Genomic DNA, 20895 nt, shown 5'->3' on the forward strand with positions numbered 1-20895 from the left:
TCACGGCGCGCGACCGCTGCACAGTTGCCCGAGCAGAGCGGCAGGACAGCAGCAGGGGGCCTCGGGGCAGCGTTTATTTACAATAAACTCGGGTTAAAAACACACGGCACCCCAGCGCGAACCGCTCCAGCCCGTCCCCTCAGCGCAGAGCCCGGCAGCGGCGGCTGCTCCCTCGGTGCAGCGCCGCCCAGCTCCATGCGGTAACGGCCGCCAGGCCCCTTCACTGCTAGGCACGTATGTCCGTTGCAGCCGTTGGCACCGGCTCGGCTGCGGTTCCAAAAGGCGAGGCGAGGGGGCTGCTGTGCCCCTCAGTAGCCCAGTACCCTCTTTTCAGGCAGCAGCACGGCAGGTCTCAGTGCTACTTCAGCCAACTCCAGTCAAATCCCTGCAAGAAGAAGCAAGGAAAGGGCTGGTGAAGGAAGCAGCTGCTCCATGCCTGAGGGCAAGGCAGTAACCGAAGGGTTCTCACTATTGCGTGGCTCTCCTCGAAAGAATCATTTTGAGGGAACAGCTAAAAAAATCCTCCCGATTTCACTGCTTGGTTTGCCTCCTGTGCAAAAGTCCCTGTCCTCATTACAGCACTCGGGCACATCACAAGCTGTACTGTGAAGTCGCTTTGGAAATTACGATCTGTGAATACATGATTTTGGGAATTACATTCTGTGTCTGAACAGAACCTAGTGCTACTGGTCCTACTGATTGTACAGGTACTGCAAGAACACCAAAGAAAAAGAAAACTAAAGGCTCCAAGTCGTACTTCTGTAAGAATAGAGAAAATCTTACAGCTATTCTTTTTTAACTCTGTGTTTTTCCAAGTGAATTGAAGAGGACAAATTTCATGTTCTGCTGCTTTTCTGTTGCCTAACTTCTGTTTCATGATGCAAGGAAAGCAGGAAGGAAACCAAGCATAAACAATCTGCAATGGACTGTGCACTTAGTCACATGGTCTAAACTTTTGGGCAGACCTGTGCGGTGCCAGGAGTTGGACTTTATGATCCTTAGGGGTCCCTTCCAATTTGGGATATTCTGTGATTCCATGATTCTATGCATCAACAATCCATATGCTGATCTGCAGAGCATAATGCCACCACAAGCAAACAATCTTTCTGGATTAAAATATACCAGAGACAGATGCTGCACCTTGGAATGAGAGGCTGGAGAGGACAGAGATCAACAGATAAGTAGGCAGTCACAGGTCTACTTTCTCCTCTCCAGCAACAGCAAGGAAACACAACAGGAAAGATTGTATTACAGAATTGATACCAACCCTGTCAGGGCTGAACAAAGTATTCAATGGCCAATGGCTATGCATAATTAAGGCAGTTTTCTTGCTAACATAACTACTTTGCATTATTCAGTGGCTAATTTCATCCCTCATGCATATTGCTCAATGCCTTGGTATTATGAAGTTGTCTGCAACTCCTACTAATGAGTTTTCATTTGCAGATGAATTTTCATTTCACTGAACTCATCCTGAATAACTTAGTAACTCCAACAAACTCACTTCGCTGTTTACTATGTTTCATAAACAGCAGAACATTAAAATGTCTATGAATTAAAATGTTTACAAGAGCTCCATTTCAAACATCTTCATTTCTCCAACCCTCTGCTCCTTGCTATTTCAGCAGTTACAACTGGTAAACAGCTTTAACTTTTTATCTCATGAGAACAGATGTTAGCCCTAAGAAGACACTATAAGAAGCTTTTTCAAAATCCAAGGTATAGCATGCCAACAGATCTTACTTCTCCACAGATCAGTGACTTCCTTAGAAGACTGCAATAAATCTGTGAGACAATTTCACGCTGACAGAAGCTGTATTGACACTTCTCCTTGATAAAAAGTTTGATATACATGCCTAATTGTTCTTTTCTCATTGTATTTATATAGGTGTTTCTATGATATAGCCTCCAAAATCAGGTAAGAACCTTTTCTAGAAACCTGGTGTTCTGTGGTGCTCTTCATCCTCCCAGTAAATGAGCTCTTTTAAGCAGTAACTTACCAGCCTTCACCAGTAGTTCAGGAACAGTTTCAGATCACATCAACGCTTCTGGGTGATCTTTATCTACTTTTTTCACGTCTTGGTATTTCAAGCACAGACTAATACAAAAAGCCTTCCTAGGACTCTCTGCTTCTGCCACAAGGAGAGCTTCATTTAATAATCAGAAAAGGGCTCTCAGAATTGGAGAGCCCTGCTCACTCCAGTGCAGGGATGACTTTGCCCCATCCTCCTTTGTTGCTCAGTAGAGCAACACCCAGAGTTCAGGGAGCAGGATGGTGAAGTTTGGTTTCTCTTTGATGTGAACCAGAACAGTCTTGTTGAAAATGAAACCAATATTCTGATCAAACTCTACCCGCCGGAGAGTCTCGCTCTGTGCAGTCTAGCCAGCTGACACTTTTCCAAGTACTACTTTCCATAAGGACCAGCATGTTAGCAGAGTCCAGGGGAGTGAAAGACATCATGTGGCAGCCACATCAATTTGCATAATTATAAATTAGCCTATTTAAGGAGGAGTTATCCGCACCCCAAGAGGATCTTGTGGCTTTTAAAAATCAGGTCCTCAGAAATACACCGACAGACTTACCATCATGCTGTTACTCTGCTCTTGTCTTGCCTCCTGTAAAATACTGCTGAAGCGGTCAAGATAATTCAGATTCTCTTCTATCACATCAATAAAATCTTCCCTGTAGGGAAAGCATAAGAAGACTGATTTAAAAGACAATTAAAACTGATGTCAGTAGGCCCTGCACTGAAGAAAACAAAACAAAACAAACAAAAACAACACAAGAACTAATTGTTCTATGCAACTGTAGGAGCTGCCTTGTAGTGCACAAAACCTGTATTGAGGTGGCATTGTGCAGATCCTGACACTGGATTTGCTCTTCAGAGGCAGTACACAAACCACACTGAAATCCAACCTTAACAGAACCTGGGAAGCAAACTGAGTACAAAGGGACTGGAATTAAATCTCTCAACTTTTCGTAGTGCCTCACAGAAAAGCCATAGTTCAAGGAGGAGCTTTGCCAGAGATCACCAGCTAAAGGGTGATCAATGCACATCCCTTGGAGGTGGAATTTGCCCTGCAGCAGCAGACAGAAAAGACAAAGTAGCAAGAGTTGCTCAAGTTTCAAAAAACGGACTTCCAGCAACAGCCTGCTTAGAAAATGTGTACCTTCAGAACCTAAATATTTCCCTGACAACCAAAAAACAAAGAGATGGCCAAATGGTTTGATAAATTAAATGCTTGTGTTTATACCCCCTGCCCTCGTCAACAAAATCATCATGGCTGCAGATCGAGTGCTGAGCAGTCTTTGAGGAGTATCTTCTTTTTGTTAGGCTGACTGGAAGTAAAACTATTACTGAATTCAGAAGAGCGGGAAAAAAAAAAAAAAAAGACAAAATCCAAACCCCTCAGCTCCTGACAACTCTCCTACTTCAGCTAGGACTAGCTGATAGACCTTAATAATGAAAATTACCCAACCACAAGACTAAGTAATCTGACATGAAATAAATTAATTGTACAGTGCTAGCTGATGGAGATTCCAAGCTGTAGCTGAAAGTAGTTTGCAGAACTTGCACAGGACCAGAGTGTGGAAGTTTGTGAATAAAGTTAACCTAACTTCTGATTTTTATAGTATTAGTAACTTACTAGGTATTGAAAGCTTTTTGAGAAGGATTAAAAAAACAGATATTGAAGCAGATGGACTGCTTACTAATAACCCCAGCTTCAGACATCCATTCACACAATTAAGACTTTTTAAAATTACTGAAGCTGTCTGTAACAAGCAATAAATATAGTCTGATTTATCTAAGACTTCTATGAGAACTTGGGTATGAAAAGAAACCGGCCAAAGTCTAATTTTGCTGTGGTCCCCTGGGCCACTGTTGTGGTGTAGCTGGAAGGAAGTTATTTAAAAATGCCAGTCAGGAACTGAACAATGTTGCCTTCGGAGGCAGTACAGTATGCCATAACACTCCTTGCCTGTTACCCAGAAACCACCACATGGGAAGCGAAGACATGTCAAACGGATGGGGCCCCAAACACTGAAGACTTCAGTGGCAGAGGACAGGATTTCAAAGTGTACACACAAACAATAGTTACATTGGCTCTTTCTCTGCAGCAGCATCCTTTCCCCATAGTTCTTACCCATCTTCAGGAGTTGCCATAGGTGATAGCGGGTGAGGAACATGTTCCGAAGAGCTCTGGGGGAGCCAGGTGGCTGCAGAAGTTGAGGCTGCCCCTTCCAGGCTGGAGCTTACCAGTGATCGAGAAGAGCTCTGAGTCTAGGAAAAAAAAAATCGATTTGCTGTTATAGACAAAATGAAGTTCCCCTGCAGCCTATGGACAGAACCATTGTGATGCTGGCTGTCCCACTGCAGCCCATGGAGGAACCCATGCTGGAGCAGGTGGACGTGCCTAGAAGGAAGATGCAGCTTGTGGAGCAGAACCCATCCTGGAGCAGGTTTGTGGAAGCAGCTGCAACCTGTGGGGGACCTATGCTGGAGCAGTCCTTTCCTGAAGGACTCCATCCCATCCAAAGGAGCAGCTTGGCGTTATATATGTTCATCTGATTTGTGTCAGTATGGAACAGTGCTAGGGCCACATGGTATGATAAATGTGACCTTCTGTCTTACATACCCTTGTATAACCACAAGTCTAAGAAAAACAGAATGGTTGATGTATATAGTTCTTGTACCTTGCAAAGGAATTTGTGTCAGAAAATATTCCTCAAATCTATGAACCTATTTGCTTTTGTTATTCTGAACTCTTATTTCTAACAGTTACAGCCTTTTTTGTCTTCTTTGTGGTTGATTTAGCACTGCTATAGATGTGACTGTCCCTGTGAATGGCCTGTGAGGAATGTTTTAACTACTCGTGAAGTGTCAATAAGAGAGCTATTTGTGTTTGTATGTTCTTTCTTTGAAGTCTGGGGGTTTCAGAACAACTGCTAACAACTAGTGACTGTTATGGCTTCTGAATGGGACACTATGCAAGCCTCTGATATCTGGCCAGGAGATTAAGAAGAAAAAAAAGAAGCTGAAGGACAGCTAGGAGACAAGACTTGCAGGGGATGCTCTGTAAATTTGACATGCTGCCAAGGAGTACAAAGGGGAAGGACAAGAAAAAAACTTGGGAGAGGAAAGAAAAAAACTACGAGCCTTCAGCATGAAAGACCCCTAAAGACCCCCAGAGGGACCACCGGAGACCGATGCGCATGCTCCAGTAGGAGGGACTGGATCACGGAAGCTAATTATAATAACCTATTTTTTTTTTAGAAGTAGTAATGAATATGTATTAGTCTTGGAGCATAAAAATCAGCTACTTGATGTAACTGGTGTGCGTCCTGGTGGAGCGGAGACTCCCGGTGCACCCAGCACTGTTTGCTTACCTCTATTCTTTTAATAAATTGTAAACTTTCATTATAATCCTATTTTGAAGACTGAGCCACTTATAACATTGGGAAGCAATGCATCCCATGGGAGGTACCCTGCACTGCAGCAGGGGAAGAGCACGAGGAAGAAGGAACATCAGAGATGAAGCATTATGGACTGACTGCAACTCCCATTCACCATCACTCGTGCTGCCCAGGGCAGGAACAAGCAGAAGAACAGAGATCAAAGTTGAGTGTGGAAAGAAAGGGAGGGTGAGCAAAAGTGGTTTTATTTTTTTTTTCAGTTCTCACTGTCCTACTGTTATCAACTGGCAAAAAATTAAATTAATCTTCTCCAAGCTGAGTCTGTGACAACTGATGGTAATTAGTAAGCAATCTGCCTGTCCTCATCTCCAACCACAGGTTATTCATTTTATTTCTCTCCCTGTCCTGCTTTGGAAGGGAAGTGAGAACACAGCTGGGTGGGAATGTGGAGGCCCACCCACTGCAATATGCCATGTCCTAAACCGTGAGCCATGCACAGCAACAACAATTTTGAGCGTGTAAAGGCTATGTTTCCTATGATAACCTTAAATGTTAGCATGTGGAAATCAGGAGATTGTTTTGGCCCTGCAGTCACTAGAAACAATGCATAAAAAGCAGTGTATCCTTAAAACACCTTATACTATTCAAGAAAGCACCTATTTCACTTTTGCAGCAATACTATCATAATGATAGGTTTAAAAGAGCAGTCTGGAGTTCACCTATCCCAGTATATGTCCTCTGGTGCTACATGCTCAGAGAACATAAGAACAAGGCTCATGTCGTGCCATGCCATGTGTACTGTACTCCAGCCTCCAGCAGTTTGCCATCTGAGGACTCACTGGAACCAACAACTCTTTTACTGGACTTCTTTTCCATTAATTTGTCTAGTGCCTTTCTAAATCTGTGTGAACTATTAGCATCTCAAACTTCCCTTCTCTACAGGAAAGTACCGGTTGTGTGGATATATTTTTTTTTTTTGGTCTGTTTTGATCTTGTCTCTTTAGTTTCATTTGATGTTCCCTGGTTCCTGTAATGGAAGGAAGAAACAACAACTAATCCAAAAGCTACTTACGCAAGCAATTTTGAGCAAATGCCATATCTCCCTTTGTCTTTTGCCCTGCATCTGCATCACCGAGTTATCAGCTTCTTTGATGTTATTTAAAGCCACTTCAATCTTTGGAAGCAAGTCAATAATCTTCTGCTTGCAGCCCAAGAGCTTGCTGAAATTAAAACAAAGCACAGTTACTTTTCTACTTGTGTGGCAATATGCTTTGGCAAGACCAAGGTGGCCTCATCTTGGGATTCATGAAAACGCCTGTGAGAACAGCCCTTTCCCTTAGCACAACATTGTGATGCAGGTACAATAGCCACAAGACTGGAGAGGCCCCTGGACTTTTCTAAGTCCAGTTAAGACTCAAAAAAGTGGGCAGACAACACACAACAATACCCAGAATATAAGCTATTCTTATACGAGATACAAAAATTGGTCCTAATGACAATGAACAACAGAGAAACTCAACCATGGTATTTTAATTTTCTTTGGTCTGTGCTGGTCTCTGTGGGATGACCGTACTTTAGCTAGCAACTTTTTTTTTTGTGGCATAAGCTACATCTGAAAATAAAACTAGGTCATGTTTTGCTGATTACTGAGATCTACATATTATTTCTTTTGTTGATCTGTTTGAAAATTTAATGAACAAATCAATGTTACCTTCTCAACTGTTACAATGTTCTTTAATTTATTTAAAAAAATAAAAATAAAAAATCCCAACCTAAGCACTGGCAGAATTTGTCACATTTTAGAGCAGCCTCTTGGATGCTAACAGTACAAGCCATTACGTTCTCCTCCCTTTTGCTACTAGTTGCATACATTAGCTGCATTTTAAAAGAGCTAGGTGGAAATTCAACTCTGACAAAGGAGCAGAACTAATACTGCTATGAGAAGTTCACATTTGTGAACACATCATCTGGGTTCTGTTCTCCATGGTTTTCCTCTCCTTTCCTGCTACAAAGATACAAATATGGAAAGTTGCGTTTGTTTGTTTTTCTGCATAAATACCTAAGATGGCCAAAAAGTTCCTTGAGAACTCGGTCTTGACTCTGAACTGTCTGCACAATAATCTTCACCATGTCCGTGCTGTCACTGTAGGCATGATCTGGAAGGGACATCAATCACCATATAAGTATAATACTCTTCAGTGAGGAGCCACTGTGGATACAAATGCCCAGCACCAAGGAAAGTCACTGAATACGTGCAGTCACATAAACAAACATAATTAAAAAATTCTGAAATTAGCTAAAATCTCTCATTAGGCACAGCTTTTCCTTAACGTCTCTTCTCTCCACAGATATGTATACAATTCCAGCAACTCTTGCTGCCCAGATACTGGTTTCAATACAGTCTGCAGGTGGCTGTCAAACACATACGTAACTGACTCTTCCTGCTCATGAGCTACTATGTTCAGAACACCTAACACCCAGACATGGGGCTCCATCCAGTACAATTAAGAGGTAGAAGCAGGAGAAGAAAAGAGACTGCCCTTTGACTGGAGTGATGACAGAGTTCTTCCTGAATCTGCGGGGAATAAAGGACTACCCTGTAACTGGGACAGGACAAAAAATGCCTGGAGGCAGACAGACTTCTTCAAGGCTGATGTTCCAAGTCTGAAAATTGTAGGACAAACTCATGTCTGAGGAACAGTGCTACAGGAATTTGGGAGAGCTCTAGGCTGAGCAAGAAGAAATCAGCTTGAGGCATGCTCTTGAGTCTGGTTAGCTTTAATACAATAATTTTCCTTCTCCTAAACATTATTTTCAGGGTTGCAGAATTTGAGTTCAGAAAAAATAGCAAAAATTAGTGGTCAGGTACAAATTCAGAACAGTCTTTGAACAATTTCCTTCCATACCTGGTGGTCTTGTTTTTAATTGCTTGTACAGGTCTATGGCTCTCTGTTCCCTTAGAAAAGAAGAAAATTATTCGTACATGTATCAACAAAGAGATGACTCAAGAAAAAAACAAACAACACAACAACATTATAATTAAGTTATGCCTTGCTGAACCTCATACATTGGAGATGCCGCCTTCCATTGCAAGTGCACAAGTATGGTATTTGGGATACAGTTAACAGTCTTCCTGTGATGGAAGTCAAGACTTCCCTAAAAGCAGTCTCTCTTTTCCTGTGATTATGCATTTTCTTCTCAGACAACCACAGTAACTGGAGGTTATTTTTAGTGTCAAATTTTCATGTGGCTCAGATATGTATTCATTCTGTGGTATCTCTAATTGTGAAACTTAATTTTCAACTATAGGTACTTCTGCACAACTGCCTGAAAAATTATTGTTCCTGTTCTGCTTACTTTGCCTGGTCAATTTCACAGTGAAATTCTGCAAACAGAAAGATAGCCATATCAAAAACAATAGAACAATAGTGTTTTTCTTCTTCCCATTAAGTCTATGTTCTTTCTCTCAAATATTTCAAAAGAAGCCAAACACTGAAGCTTCTACCTTTGAACAAATCTTCACATCTAAATCAGAAGTTGGTCACAAACAATCAGTTTAGCCAGTTTTGACACTGCACTTTAGGCTCTCACCAGGCCTCTTTCGTTAACTGCCCCTAGATCACCCCAATATGGTTCCATCGCGCAAGCTTCTTCTCATATACATTGTTTCCAGCATACTGGATAGTTATCTATCTTGAGACTCATGCTTAAGGCAAAGATAGGGAAGAGGTGCTCTTTTCTCCTCATTAAGAACAGCAGCACAGAACTTCACCTTCATAGTGTTAGACTAGCATAATCAACAGCTTAGGGCATGCTTTAAGCACCCTGAAAATAGCTGATGCAGCCTTGCATGGTCCAAATACTAAAAACAACATTTTAGGAGGCACATTCATTAGTTTAAGCTGATCTGAATATGGGCTACTGCTGCAAGAGGTGGCTTCTCCCTTCCAGCACTTCCTCTCTTGAAAAAAAAAAAAAAAACAACCTTTAGCAGCTGATCTAGCTCTGCAGAGGGACAGGGGAGAACATGCCGTGAACAGGCGTGTTTCCTCTCAGAATATTCAATACAGGTTAAATTAACAGATCTAACCTTGGTGGTTATTTGACCCCTCTTTTATAATTGTCACTTGTGCTCTCAACAACAGCTTGAAATATAATTGCTTCCTAGCACTTCTTAACATCAGTAGTATCTGTTCACTCTTTCATGTTTTAATGCTTTTTAAAAAACAAATACTCAAGTTCCAAAATATTAAAGTATTCATGAGTTTTTAATTATCCTTGCTCTGAAATCATACTAAAGCTATTTAACACGATTTTACAATGAACTCCTAACTTTCTCAGGAAACATTGTAAATTCACTCTTCCCCAGTGCCAAAAGAAATCTTCTGCATTTTCGAGACCAAGATATTCATATCTTGGGCCCATCCTATTCTTAGATGAAGTCTCACAGTCAATGACAGAAAAGCATCCTGTTTTCTCCAGCTGTGTTCTCCAGGTTTCCCCAAGTCTAGTTATTCTGTGGCTGCAGTTAAGTTAGATAAGCTAGGTAAGCTTGCTCCTGTGACTGAATGCTAATCTTTCTTGGACATCTAGCTTTCTGACAAATCAGTGTCAATCTGCCTTGCCATGTTGCTAACTGATCAGTTGATCTTCAAGAGGAAGGCGGAGCATACGTCAAAGAAAGTGGGACTTCCTCTCTTACCAGCAGAATGATCTTAAACTGATTGCAAAGCTACTCTGCATACTCAGTTTGCAAAAAAAAAAAAAAAAAAATTGAGGAGCGCGTTTCTAAAGTGCTGACAGAACAGCCATTACAAAAGACAGAAAATATTGCTCAAACACCAAAGCCCACAAAATCCATTCATGTACAACAAAAACAGCAAGCAAAAGACTTACAGACTCTCCATGACTTCTCCTTGGCGTCTTGCGTATGGACTCTTCTGAAGCTCCACAATCTCTGTGTGCAGAGCCATAATCTGTTCATCTAGATATCCAATATCTTCAGCCTAATGGGGAAACGTAGCTGCAAATCAAACTGAAGGAGATAGAAATTCCCAGAATACACACTTGTGTAACAGGCAGACTTCAGGAGACAAAGGCTCTTCAACATGGCTGCTGCTGTAATAACTGAGGTCATTATTAGTACCTTCTCAGTGATGATATCACCTCCATTCACATCTCTGACAATCACACTGGATGAGAAAAAACAACTTCTATATAAATCACAGTGCTTTAAGATGCACACTTCACACACACGCAGGCTCTACAAATGTTCCAGCAATGGAGAATTTTTCCCCTGCTCTTACAGAATGAATGAAGGATGTTCTCATTTATTTTATACCTCCATATGCCAGGGGCGTAAAATAAATCTGCATTTTGGTCTGATATATTTCTAGTATTTCACACCTTCCTCAGAGCAAGGTACCAACCTCATACCAAGCCCCCCACATGACTTAGATGAAGCAAACATCAAGAACTTCTTGAGCATGAGGACTAGCCAAGTGGTGCCTGACACGCACCAGAGATCTCTGGTAGCATGGTAGAGAAGACACAGGCTAACATCTTTGTACCATGGACTGGGCACTGATCACACAATACAACTGGGTGGCAAAGAAACTGCCTTCCTGAGAAAGTATTTTGCCATATTTCAGCTTTTTCTTTCTGTCTTGGGGTTGTAGGATCTGCAGAAGGAGTATTTTCTAGAATGTACTTGGTGCTGAAGCTGCAGAAGTACTTGGCATGAGGCTGTATAAGTGGGATGTGACCCCTTGACCAGAAAAGGACATCTTGGAAGTAAAGAACAAACCAAGAAGAGAAGAAGTCACACATGGTCAAAAGAGAATCAGATTGTGAGAAAAATGTGAAGTAAACCATGTTGTCAGAGTCTCTATCTGGAGCACGATGGCTCACAAACTGTGTCTCACAGAAGTTAAGGTGCTCTCTAGATGGTCTAAGATACCACTGTATACTACACGGTAAAATATTTTCCATTCCTGATAAATCTTATGTGGTGTGACCAGTTATTGGACTACACAGCTTGAAGACAGAACATAATTCTGATTCTCTGAAAAGCAAACAGATGTTGATGCTCTTGGTTTTCTGTAAACCGCCATCAACAGCTTTCAATTATCCTGCTAGAAGCAGCTTCCATTCTATCTTTCTTGCATTCTAAAAGGAACTGTATTGGGTTTATGTGACAAGGTTTTCATAGCAAGGGGCTATAGGAGTGGCCTCTGTGCAAACAGACCAGGAGCTGCCCCCATCCTGGACGGAGCCAGTTCCAGCTAGCTTCGAAACGTACCTGGTGCTGGGCAAAGCAGAGATGCTATCAGTGGTGCTGTCATAACCTATTTAAGGAAGGGCTAAAAATGCAGTGCAACAGCAGTGAGAGAGGAGTGAGAAAAGTATGAGAGAAGCAACCCTGCAGACACCAAGACCAGTGAAGGAGGGAAGGAGGTGCTCCAGATAGGAAACCAGATGTTTCCCTGCAGCCTGTGGAGGAGCATGTCAGAGCAGACATCCATGCTACAGCCCATAGAGAGCCCCCGAAGGAACAGGTGGGTATGCCCTGAAGGAAGCTGCAGCTTCCATTAGAAAAGAAGAAGCAACAGCATTTGACAATAAACTTTTACACTCATTCTACTTCCAAACCTAATTTTCATAGCTAGAAGTTTACTCTATCCCTATTAAGGTCTGGACAGAACTGTAAGCAGAATTAGTCCAACTCCTCACTGCTTTCAGTGGAAGTAGAATTAAAATGCTCATTCCTCAAAAATGGAGATCAGAATTCTAATTAGGATATAAATTTCAACTAAACCTTCTTGTAGGACTAACTAGCTGAGAAACAGAAAGCCATTATGTCAGCTCAGCTGTCTACAAATGAAGACATCCATTATCCATTAGGACAACTCTGAGTAAGAACTAGCTCTAGCTCCACTCTGAATTTCTTAAGAACGCATCTGCGCTGGTGTGGCCTCACCTCAAGTACTGTGTGCAGTTCTGGGCACAACAGTACAAAAAGGATGTAAAACTGCTGTGTCCAGAGGAGAGCCTGGAGGGGAAGACATATGAGGAGCGGCTGAGGTCACTTGGCCCGTTCAGCCTGGAAAAGAGGAGGCTGAGGGGAGACCTCATCGTGGTCTACAGCTTCCTCACAAGAGGGAGTGGAGGGGCAGGCACCAACATATTCTCCTTAATCACCAGTGATAGGACCCGCAGGAATGGTGTCAAGCTGAGGCAGGGGAGGTTTAGGCTAGACATCAGGAAGAGGTTCTTCACTGAGAGGGTGGTCGTACACTGGAACAGGCTCCCCAGGGACATAGTCACTGCACCAAGCCTGTCTGAATTTAAGAAGTGTTTGACTGTGCTCTTAGTCACATGGTCTAAAATATTGAGTAGACCTGTGCAGTGCCAGGAGTTGGACTTGATGATCCTTACAGGTCTCTTCCAACTCAGGATATTCTATGATTCTATGATTTAATTTCTTTTACCAAAACCTAATTTGCATATTTACTTGCAAAATACAAACAAATGTATGTCTGTAGTCCTCAATGAAGTAGTGCAATTTTGAAACCACTGTTTAGTAAGGGATTGGTACTATTTTCAGCTTCAGCAATGCAAACTTGTGTGTGTAACAAAACCAACAAATACTCTTGGCTATAGCAACGCTATTTCTTCTCTGCAATAAATAACATTTCTGCAGTCTACCATCCTATACAGACAACTGAGTCTGGTGAAATTTGCATTTGTTTTGTTCAAACCAATAAATCCAAACAACCTTGTGACTGAGGACTGTTTCTTTTTAATGCTCCCACCTGTAGCCATGATTTTCTCATTCTCACAGCAAAAAGTTTATCAAATAGACTAAAGGGACAAAGCAATACAAGACAGTTAAAGTTGCTGTCACATCCTTTACAGAGAGATAACAAAGTCTCTTTAATATCACCTACCTGGGCACACTGAGAAGCCTTCTCTTCCATCTCCTTCCATGCTTTGAGCATCTTTTCTGAAGCTTAAGAGAAGAGATTTGTTAATTTAAAAAAAAGCTATAGATAACAAAAATAAAGCACGACCTGAACTTTGCATCTATCAGTTGAATTTAAACGCAAACAGCATAAGGCCAAATCTCCAAGCAGGAGCCATAAACCCAGAGATCAGAGAGAGCCAGTAAAGCCACAATGTAACAGAATCTCCAAGCTGACCTTAAGTTGAAGCAAACTGTTTTGATAGGATTTCACTGTTTGCAAGCACTGGTCTAAAATGGCTTTGAGTCTTTAAACACCATTATTAAGCTCAACAACTGCCACATTTGATTAAATACAGACTGTACAAAAACAGTTCAGTGAGTACTTCTATTTTCCATCATAATCCTTCTGCCCAGTTATAATTTTTGACTCAAGTTTCACTTTCTAGCCATATGTCCAAACTATGCATAAATTGCTACTGTCCCCTGAATAATATTTGTAATATCCAAACATTTCTACAACATTAAAACTGCAGTTAGGGCTTTTTTTTTTTTTTTTTTTTTTTTACCTAATCTCTCAACCTGACTTGCGCTACCTCCTGGTATCAGCCACCACAAAATTGCTCTTTCAGCACTGTTCAAAACAGTGTTACAATTACCATGTTGGTTTCTTTTGCCACAGATGGTTAGCAGCTCTCCTACTGCACATCAAGTGCAACAACTCTGCCCTTCATTTTATACCCACTGACCATTCCAAATCTGTAAAACTTTGAAAAAATAAACAGCAAACATTTACAACTTGAGTATGTGGCAGAATGGGCAGTGTTATATATCTTAAATTATAAAAAAGTGACATCATTCACATGGAGCCATATGTGCTACAGGAGCCCAATGTTCCTTTATTTTCCTGGCTTGATATTAGTAGGGAACAATCTACTTGTTTCACTGTGCCTGAAGGTACACAGACATCTTTTACTTATCTTCCTGCCTTTGCTTGTGCCAAACTCTTCTCTTGCATTTACTCCCAGCAAAGACATAGAGATGCTGAGGAACAGAATGGCAGCTCCTACATTCATTTTCTTTTAAGCTAGTTCCTACCCACAGTCCTTCATAGTCAACCTGATCCTTTACAGGATCAGGAAAGAAACTCAGGCGAGTATTACACAAATACGTACATATGCCGTAAGCCATCTGGTCACTGTATCTCTCCAGGTCGAGGCGAATGCTCTGATGAAAGAATTCCAGCTTTGCTTTCAGTTGCTGAGATGCTGATACCATATTGTTTTTCATTTTGATTAGGTTGGCATTATACCGAAGGAGACTCAACCTAACAAGTGAAACAAGAACAGTACATGTTAGTTGAAAAGTGTATGTGGACTTACGTAGCCAGAGACCAAAGAAGCTGTCACATCACCTGAAGGGAAGACACTTAGCAAAAAATTGCCTAGGATCTTTGGAACAGGGAGTCTTGGTGGGGCCACAGACTCACATCCACAGAAGCTGCAGGTGCTCAGCAAGCAAAAGAGAAAGTACTTCCATGGTTCCTCATCCCCCCCAGCCCCCAATTAAACAGTCTTTGCAGTGTGGACTACTTTTAGCATATATGGACTCCTGTAGCACACGTGGCTCCATGTGAATGATGTCACAGAATTGAAGGGGTTGTAAGGGACCTCAAAAGATCATTGGGTCCAACCCCCCTGCCAAAGCATGTTCCTTAGAGCAGGCTGCCCAGGTAGGCGTCCAGACGGGCCTTGAATATCTCCAGAGAAGGATACCCCACAACCTCCCCGGGCAGCCTGTCCCAGCACTCCATCACCCTCACTGTGAAGAAGTTCTTTCACATGTTGGTGTGGAAATTCCTGTACTCCATTTTGTGGCCATTGCCCCTTGTCCTGTCCCCACAAACCACTGAGAAGAGGTTGGCCAAATCCCTCTGTCTTCCACACCTCAGGTATTTATACACATTGATGAGATCCCCTCTCAGTCTTCTCTTCTCCAGGCTGAACAGACCCAGGTCTCTTAGCCTTTCCTCATAGGGAAGATGCTCCAGGCCCTGTATCATCTTTGTGGCCCTCCGCTGGACTCTTTCCAGGAGATCTCTGTCTTTCTTGTACCAGGGAGCCCAGAACTGGACATAGTACTCCAGGTGAGGCCTGACCAGGGCAGAGTAGAGGGGGAGGATCACCTCCCTTGACCTGCTGGCCATACTCCTTTTAATGCACGCCAGGATCCCGTTGGCCCTCTTGGCCACAAGGGCACAGTGCTGGCTCATGGTCAACCTGTCATCCACCAGGACCCCCAGGTCCTTCTCCTCAGAGCTCCTCTCCAGCAGGTCATCCCCTAGCCTGTACTGATACGTGTGGTACTTCCCAGGTGCAGGACTCTGCACTTGCTCTTGGTAAACCTCATTTGGTTTCTTCCTGCCCATCTCTCCAGCTGGTCCAGGTCTCGCTGAATGGCAGCATAGCCTTCTGGCGTGTCAGCCACTCCTCCCAGCTTTGTGTCATCGGCATACTTGCTGAGGGCAGACACTATTCCCTCATCAAGGTTGTCAATGAAGATGTTGAACAAGACTGGACCCAGCACCGACCCCTGGGGAACACCGCTAGTCACAGGCCTCCAGTCAGACTCTGTGCTGCCGATCACCACCCTGTGAGCTTGGCCAGTCAGCCCCTTCTCAACCCACCTTACTGTCCACTGCTGTATCCCACACTTTCTCAGCTTTGCTATGAGGATGTCATGGGAGACAGTACTGAAAACCTTGCTAAAGTCAAGGTAGATGACATCCACTGCTCTCCCCCCATCTACCCAGCTGGTGATGGCATCATAGAAGGCAACGAGGTTGGTCGAGCACGACTTCCCCTTGGTGAATCCATGCTGACCACTCCTCATAACCTTCTTCTTCTCCTCTTACAATTGCCTGGAGATGGCATCCAGAACAAGCTGCTTTAACATCTTTCCAGGGACAGAGATGAGACTGACTGGCCTGTAGTTTCCCGAATCGTCCTTCTTGCCCTTCTTGAAGACTGGAGTGAGAGTGGCTATCCTCCGATCTTCAGGCACCTCTCCTGTTCTCCAGGACCTTTCAAAGATGATAGAGAGCGTTTTGGCTTGTCACCTCTGCCAACTGCCTTAGCACACGTGGATGCATCCCATTGCAACCCATGGATTTGTGTGCATTGAGCCCACTCAGATGCTCCTGAACCACTCCTTTGTCAACAAGGGGGGAGATCTCCACTTTCCAGACTCTTTCTCCTCCCTCCAGGGGGGGGAGTCCCTGAAGCAAAGAAAGCATTCAGTATCTCCGCCTTCTCAGCGTCTCTCATTACCAGGACACCCCCCTCGTTCAGCAAGGGACCCACGTTACCCCTAGTCTTCCTTTTACTGTTTACATACTTTAAAAACAAACAAAAAAAAAAAAGAACTTATTATCTTTTATCTCTTTTGCAAGCCTCATCTCTAGGTGGTCTTTAGCCTTCCTTGTCATTTCCCTGCAGGCCCTGACAACACTTCTATACTCCTCCCAAGAGGACAGGCCCTTTTTTCACATTTCATAAACCTTCCTCTTCTTTTTGATCTTGCCAATGAGCTCTTTGCTCATCCACGCAGGTTTCCTGCCCACCTTCCGGAATTTCCTACTCTTAGGGATGCACAGGTCCTGAGCTTGGAAGAAGTGCTGTTTAAATGTAGCCCAGCTCTCACATGCACCCTTGCCTTCTAGCAACCTAGCCCATGAGATACGCCCAAGCAGGTCCCGGAAGAGATCAAAGTTGGCTCTCCGGAAGTCCAGGGTAGCAATCCAGCTTTTAGCCTTACTTCTTATGTCACCTTTTTTTTAATCAATTGATATAGAACAGTGCCCATTCTGCTACTCGGTCATAGGATAAAACCTACAAATGTAGCAAGCAGTTCCATAGATTCTGTCACCAGTTCCATGGATTCTGCAAAACAACTGTACTGGGCTGCGCTGGGAGGAGCACTGCCAGCAGGCTGAGGGAGGTGATGTGATCCCTCCCTTCTGCTCAACTGTGGTGAGATCACACCTGGAGCTGGGTCCAGGTTTGCTCTCCCCAGTACAGGAGAGATGTGGAGCTACTGCAGAGAGTCCAACGAAGATGATTAAGGGACTGGAGCCCCCCCCTATGAGGATGGGCTGAGAGAGCAGGGACTGTTCAGCCTGGAGCAGAAAAGGCTGACTGAGGATCAGCATGTGCAAATACCTGAAGGGAGGGTATAGACAGAGCCAGGCTCATTTCAGTGGTGCCCAGTTACAGGACAAGATACAATAAGCCAAAAATGAAAACACAGGAGGTTCCATCTAAACATCAGGAAACAAGTTTTTACTGCGTGGGTGACAGGGCACTGACATAAGTTGCCCAGAGAGGTTGTGGGGTCTCCCTCCTTGGAGATCTTTTCAAGTTGTCTGGATGTGGTCCTGGGAAAGCTGCGTGAGCAGAGGTTAGACCAGATAACCTCCAGAGGTCCCTGCCAAACTCAGCCATTCTAGAAGTAAGGTTCAACTTTCTTAAATTATTATCAACATCAGGAACTATGCAGTAAAATTCATGGAGTGGAACTATTTCCAAGCCCAGATACGCTTTATAATGTAAAAGTGCAGAAGAGCAGAGGGCTGTAAAATTTTTGGTAATCAAAACTCCCCTGAGATGTACATTTCCATTCAAACAGTCTCCATGCTTACGTAATACTGTATGTCCAGAATTAGGAATAACAACTTACATGGCAGCTCTCTGGCCCTGGAAAAGCCTGCTATAATCTTCTTTTAGGCCAATCACGTAGTGAACTGCTTCTGCCCATACCTTGCGCAGTTGAGGAATTGGCAGCTGTATTTTACTATCCTGTACTGAATGCAAGAAAAACATGACTGTACATAAATGAAAGAACAACTGTTGAAAAGGAACCTAGTAATTACACCATTCCCAATTCCTGATTTAGGTGCCTAAACTAAGAGATCAAGACATGTAAGAGCTGCTTATTTGTTACATGGTGATGCTTAAGCACATACAAGCTTTTCATGTTACAGTTCTCAGGTACTGGCCAGGCAGTAGCTCATGTTTAAACTCACAGCTAAGATTTCTTTGAGCATTTTGGTTTTTGGCACTACAAGTCATGGACTAACACCACATGAAACATGGCAGAAGACAGGACCCATGACTGGTTTTATCCAATAACTCCGTTACCTGAAGTACTTGATTAAGCTATCAAAACAAATTTAGTTGCTCTCTTTAACCAACTGACACTGGTCACTGTCCTGACATGTGTTTCATCTGAAATTGCCTTCCAATCTTCTTTACATTTCCCTCCAGATTCTTGAAGTAGATACCTAAAGAAAAGATGTAGGATTCACGTGGATTCCCCTACAGAGACGAGGAACTGTCAGTACACTGGTATATCAATGAGCATGCTGTAAAAAGCCTTAGCCCCAAGATATTCAGCAGAATAGGGCAATACAAAGGGACTCACCAGACTAAAATAGTCCAACATATAGAAAACAAACAAACAAACACACAGAATAAACCTGAGTGTCAGTAAAAGGAGTCAGGGAAATCCTGTAGAATCAGGCCAAAGAAAATTAATATATTTAACAGTAACTGGTACGTGTCATGAGGCATTTCCTTTACATGCAGCATCCTTGCAGATGTTTCCTGTCCTTTGACACTGTTTTTTCTGTTGTAGAGGTATAGTAGGTCAGGCAATAAATGCTTTGCCCTGTTAAATCTACAGAACATGGAAATACAGCACTGTAGATGAAACTTTCTTAGGCTGCTCCAGGTTCTTAAACGTTCTTTGAACTAGAGGCTGCCCTTCAAGATATACACAGAGATCTGTAAGGCAAATCTACCTCCGTATTAAGTGAGAAGCAATGCTTTCAGGTCCAAGGGGTCCTCCAGCATTACTTACCAATGTAATTTACACAGTCGGACAGACTCCGAGAAGCAAAGGGTCCATCATAGACAGTTTTGCTTTTATCAAACAAATAGACCATATAGCTATCCCAGCCTCTCTGGTGAGGAAAAAGAACATGAACATGAGAAATCCTGGTTACAACATGAGTTAATTATTGTTGACAGAAACTCATCTGGTGCCTTAAAAAAAACACATTTTGATGGATCCTACAGAAACACTGGACCATTTGCTAGCAAGTTACTTTAAATAAAGATTTAGAGTATAACCACAGGAACCTAATTTACATTACCCAATAAAGAAAATAATGCTGCATAGAGTAAACTCCCCAGTGGGAAGAGAACAAGGCAATTAATCTTTCCTAAGATTTTACATTTCCTGAGAATGTGAAAGGCATTAAATTAACAGAATCATTCTTACTACGCCATCAATAACACATTGGGAAGCAGGCTTCCGGGGGTCCAGGCAAATTCCCGTTTCCAAGAGCAGTTCCTGATTACCAGTACTTATTCCAGTTTCATACTCAATCCGAGTCTGAAGGGAATGAAGGCTTTCCTCAGAATGCAAGAGAAATGAAACAATCTTGGCAGAGGTCATATTTAGAATATGTACTATCTGTAAAAAGAGTACAAGTTAATTACAAATCACTGGCTGTCAAAGACAAAGGACCCAAAGGCATTAGAGGGAGTACGTAGCAGTAAGTGGAAGTTAGGCTAAGAGCATAATTAGAGTTTTGATGGCCACAAAAATCAACTAAAAGCCCCATAACAAAAAATTCAAAGCCTGGGCCTTTAACTTTTAATGTCAGAGAAAACTATCATCAAACCCACTGACAGCTTTTGTAAGCCATTCTGCAGCTTAATTACACCAACAGAATAGCAACAAGCTAGAAAAAAGGCCATCTTCAATCCTGTTGTTTTTGATGTTAGCCAACATCACTCCTAAGAAGGGGAGTCTCACATCTCTTAATTCCTCCATATAAAAAAAAAAAGCATTTACACACCTCTGCCTATCTTCTCATTGCTTTCTCTAGTTTTACTGTATCCGGGTGGAGACTGTAGGACTCAAACCCCACCACAATATACAATTTTTTTCAAGTTCCAATTATTGGCACATTTCTTGCTTCTGTCTCCAATTCCTCTGGAATCCTTCCAGATCAGACCGAACTGTCCTCTGGCTTCTGCATGCACTTGCCTCAGCTAGTCTCACTGCAGCAAAGCTCCAACAAATTACTTGGAGGGGAACAGTCAAGCGAATACAATCCCTGCTTTACTACACATAGTAGTACACAGGCCTGGAAATCACAGTATCAGTAACAGTGTTCAAAAATAACAGTCATTAGAAAATACTAAACCATCACTTGAGCTTGCTGAGTCCTTATTAAGATGGCAGGCCGGAATATAGGGCCATTCTCCTGGAAAGATTAATATAACTGGTGGTATTTTACCTTCAAATATGTACTGGACAGGCTGCATATACACTTCCCAGTATCAACAAAACATTCCTCATGATCCACAAGTTTGATGATGCCAGGATTATAGCCTTGCTCCACTGAATGCAATTTCTGTCCTCTGCTTTCAGTAAACCCAATAGA

At 42.7% G+C, this 20895-nt stretch overlaps 1 protein-coding gene across 1 annotated transcript in view; it reads right to left on the reverse strand.

Annotated features, from left to right (window-relative positions):
* Positions 1 to 51: 51 nt before the first annotated feature.
* The window catches only part of CHUK (component of inhibitor of nuclear factor kappa B kinase complex), a 31306-nt gene continuing 10462 nt past the window's right edge, over positions 52 to 20895 (reverse strand). The window contains 12 exon segments of the mRNA XM_032191079.1: positions 52 to 385; positions 2584 to 2683; positions 4147 to 4283; positions 6489 to 6636; positions 7476 to 7572; positions 8323 to 8372; positions 10313 to 10422; positions 13366 to 13427; positions 14555 to 14706; positions 18117 to 18240; positions 19299 to 19401; positions 19722 to 19916. Of these exon segments, the coding sequence (XP_032046970.1) occupies positions 359 to 385; positions 2584 to 2683; positions 4147 to 4283; positions 6489 to 6636; positions 7476 to 7572; positions 8323 to 8372; positions 10313 to 10422; positions 13366 to 13427; positions 14555 to 14706; positions 18117 to 18240; positions 19299 to 19401; positions 19722 to 19916 (1305 nt within the window). The 3' untranslated portion in view covers positions 52 to 358.

Source organism: Aythya fuligula, chromosome 7 (genome assembly GCF_009819795.1).
Source record: "Aythya fuligula isolate bAytFul2 chromosome 7, bAytFul2.pri, whole genome shotgun sequence".
NCBI classification, from domain to species: Eukaryota; Metazoa; Chordata; class Aves; order Anseriformes; family Anatidae; genus Aythya; species Aythya fuligula.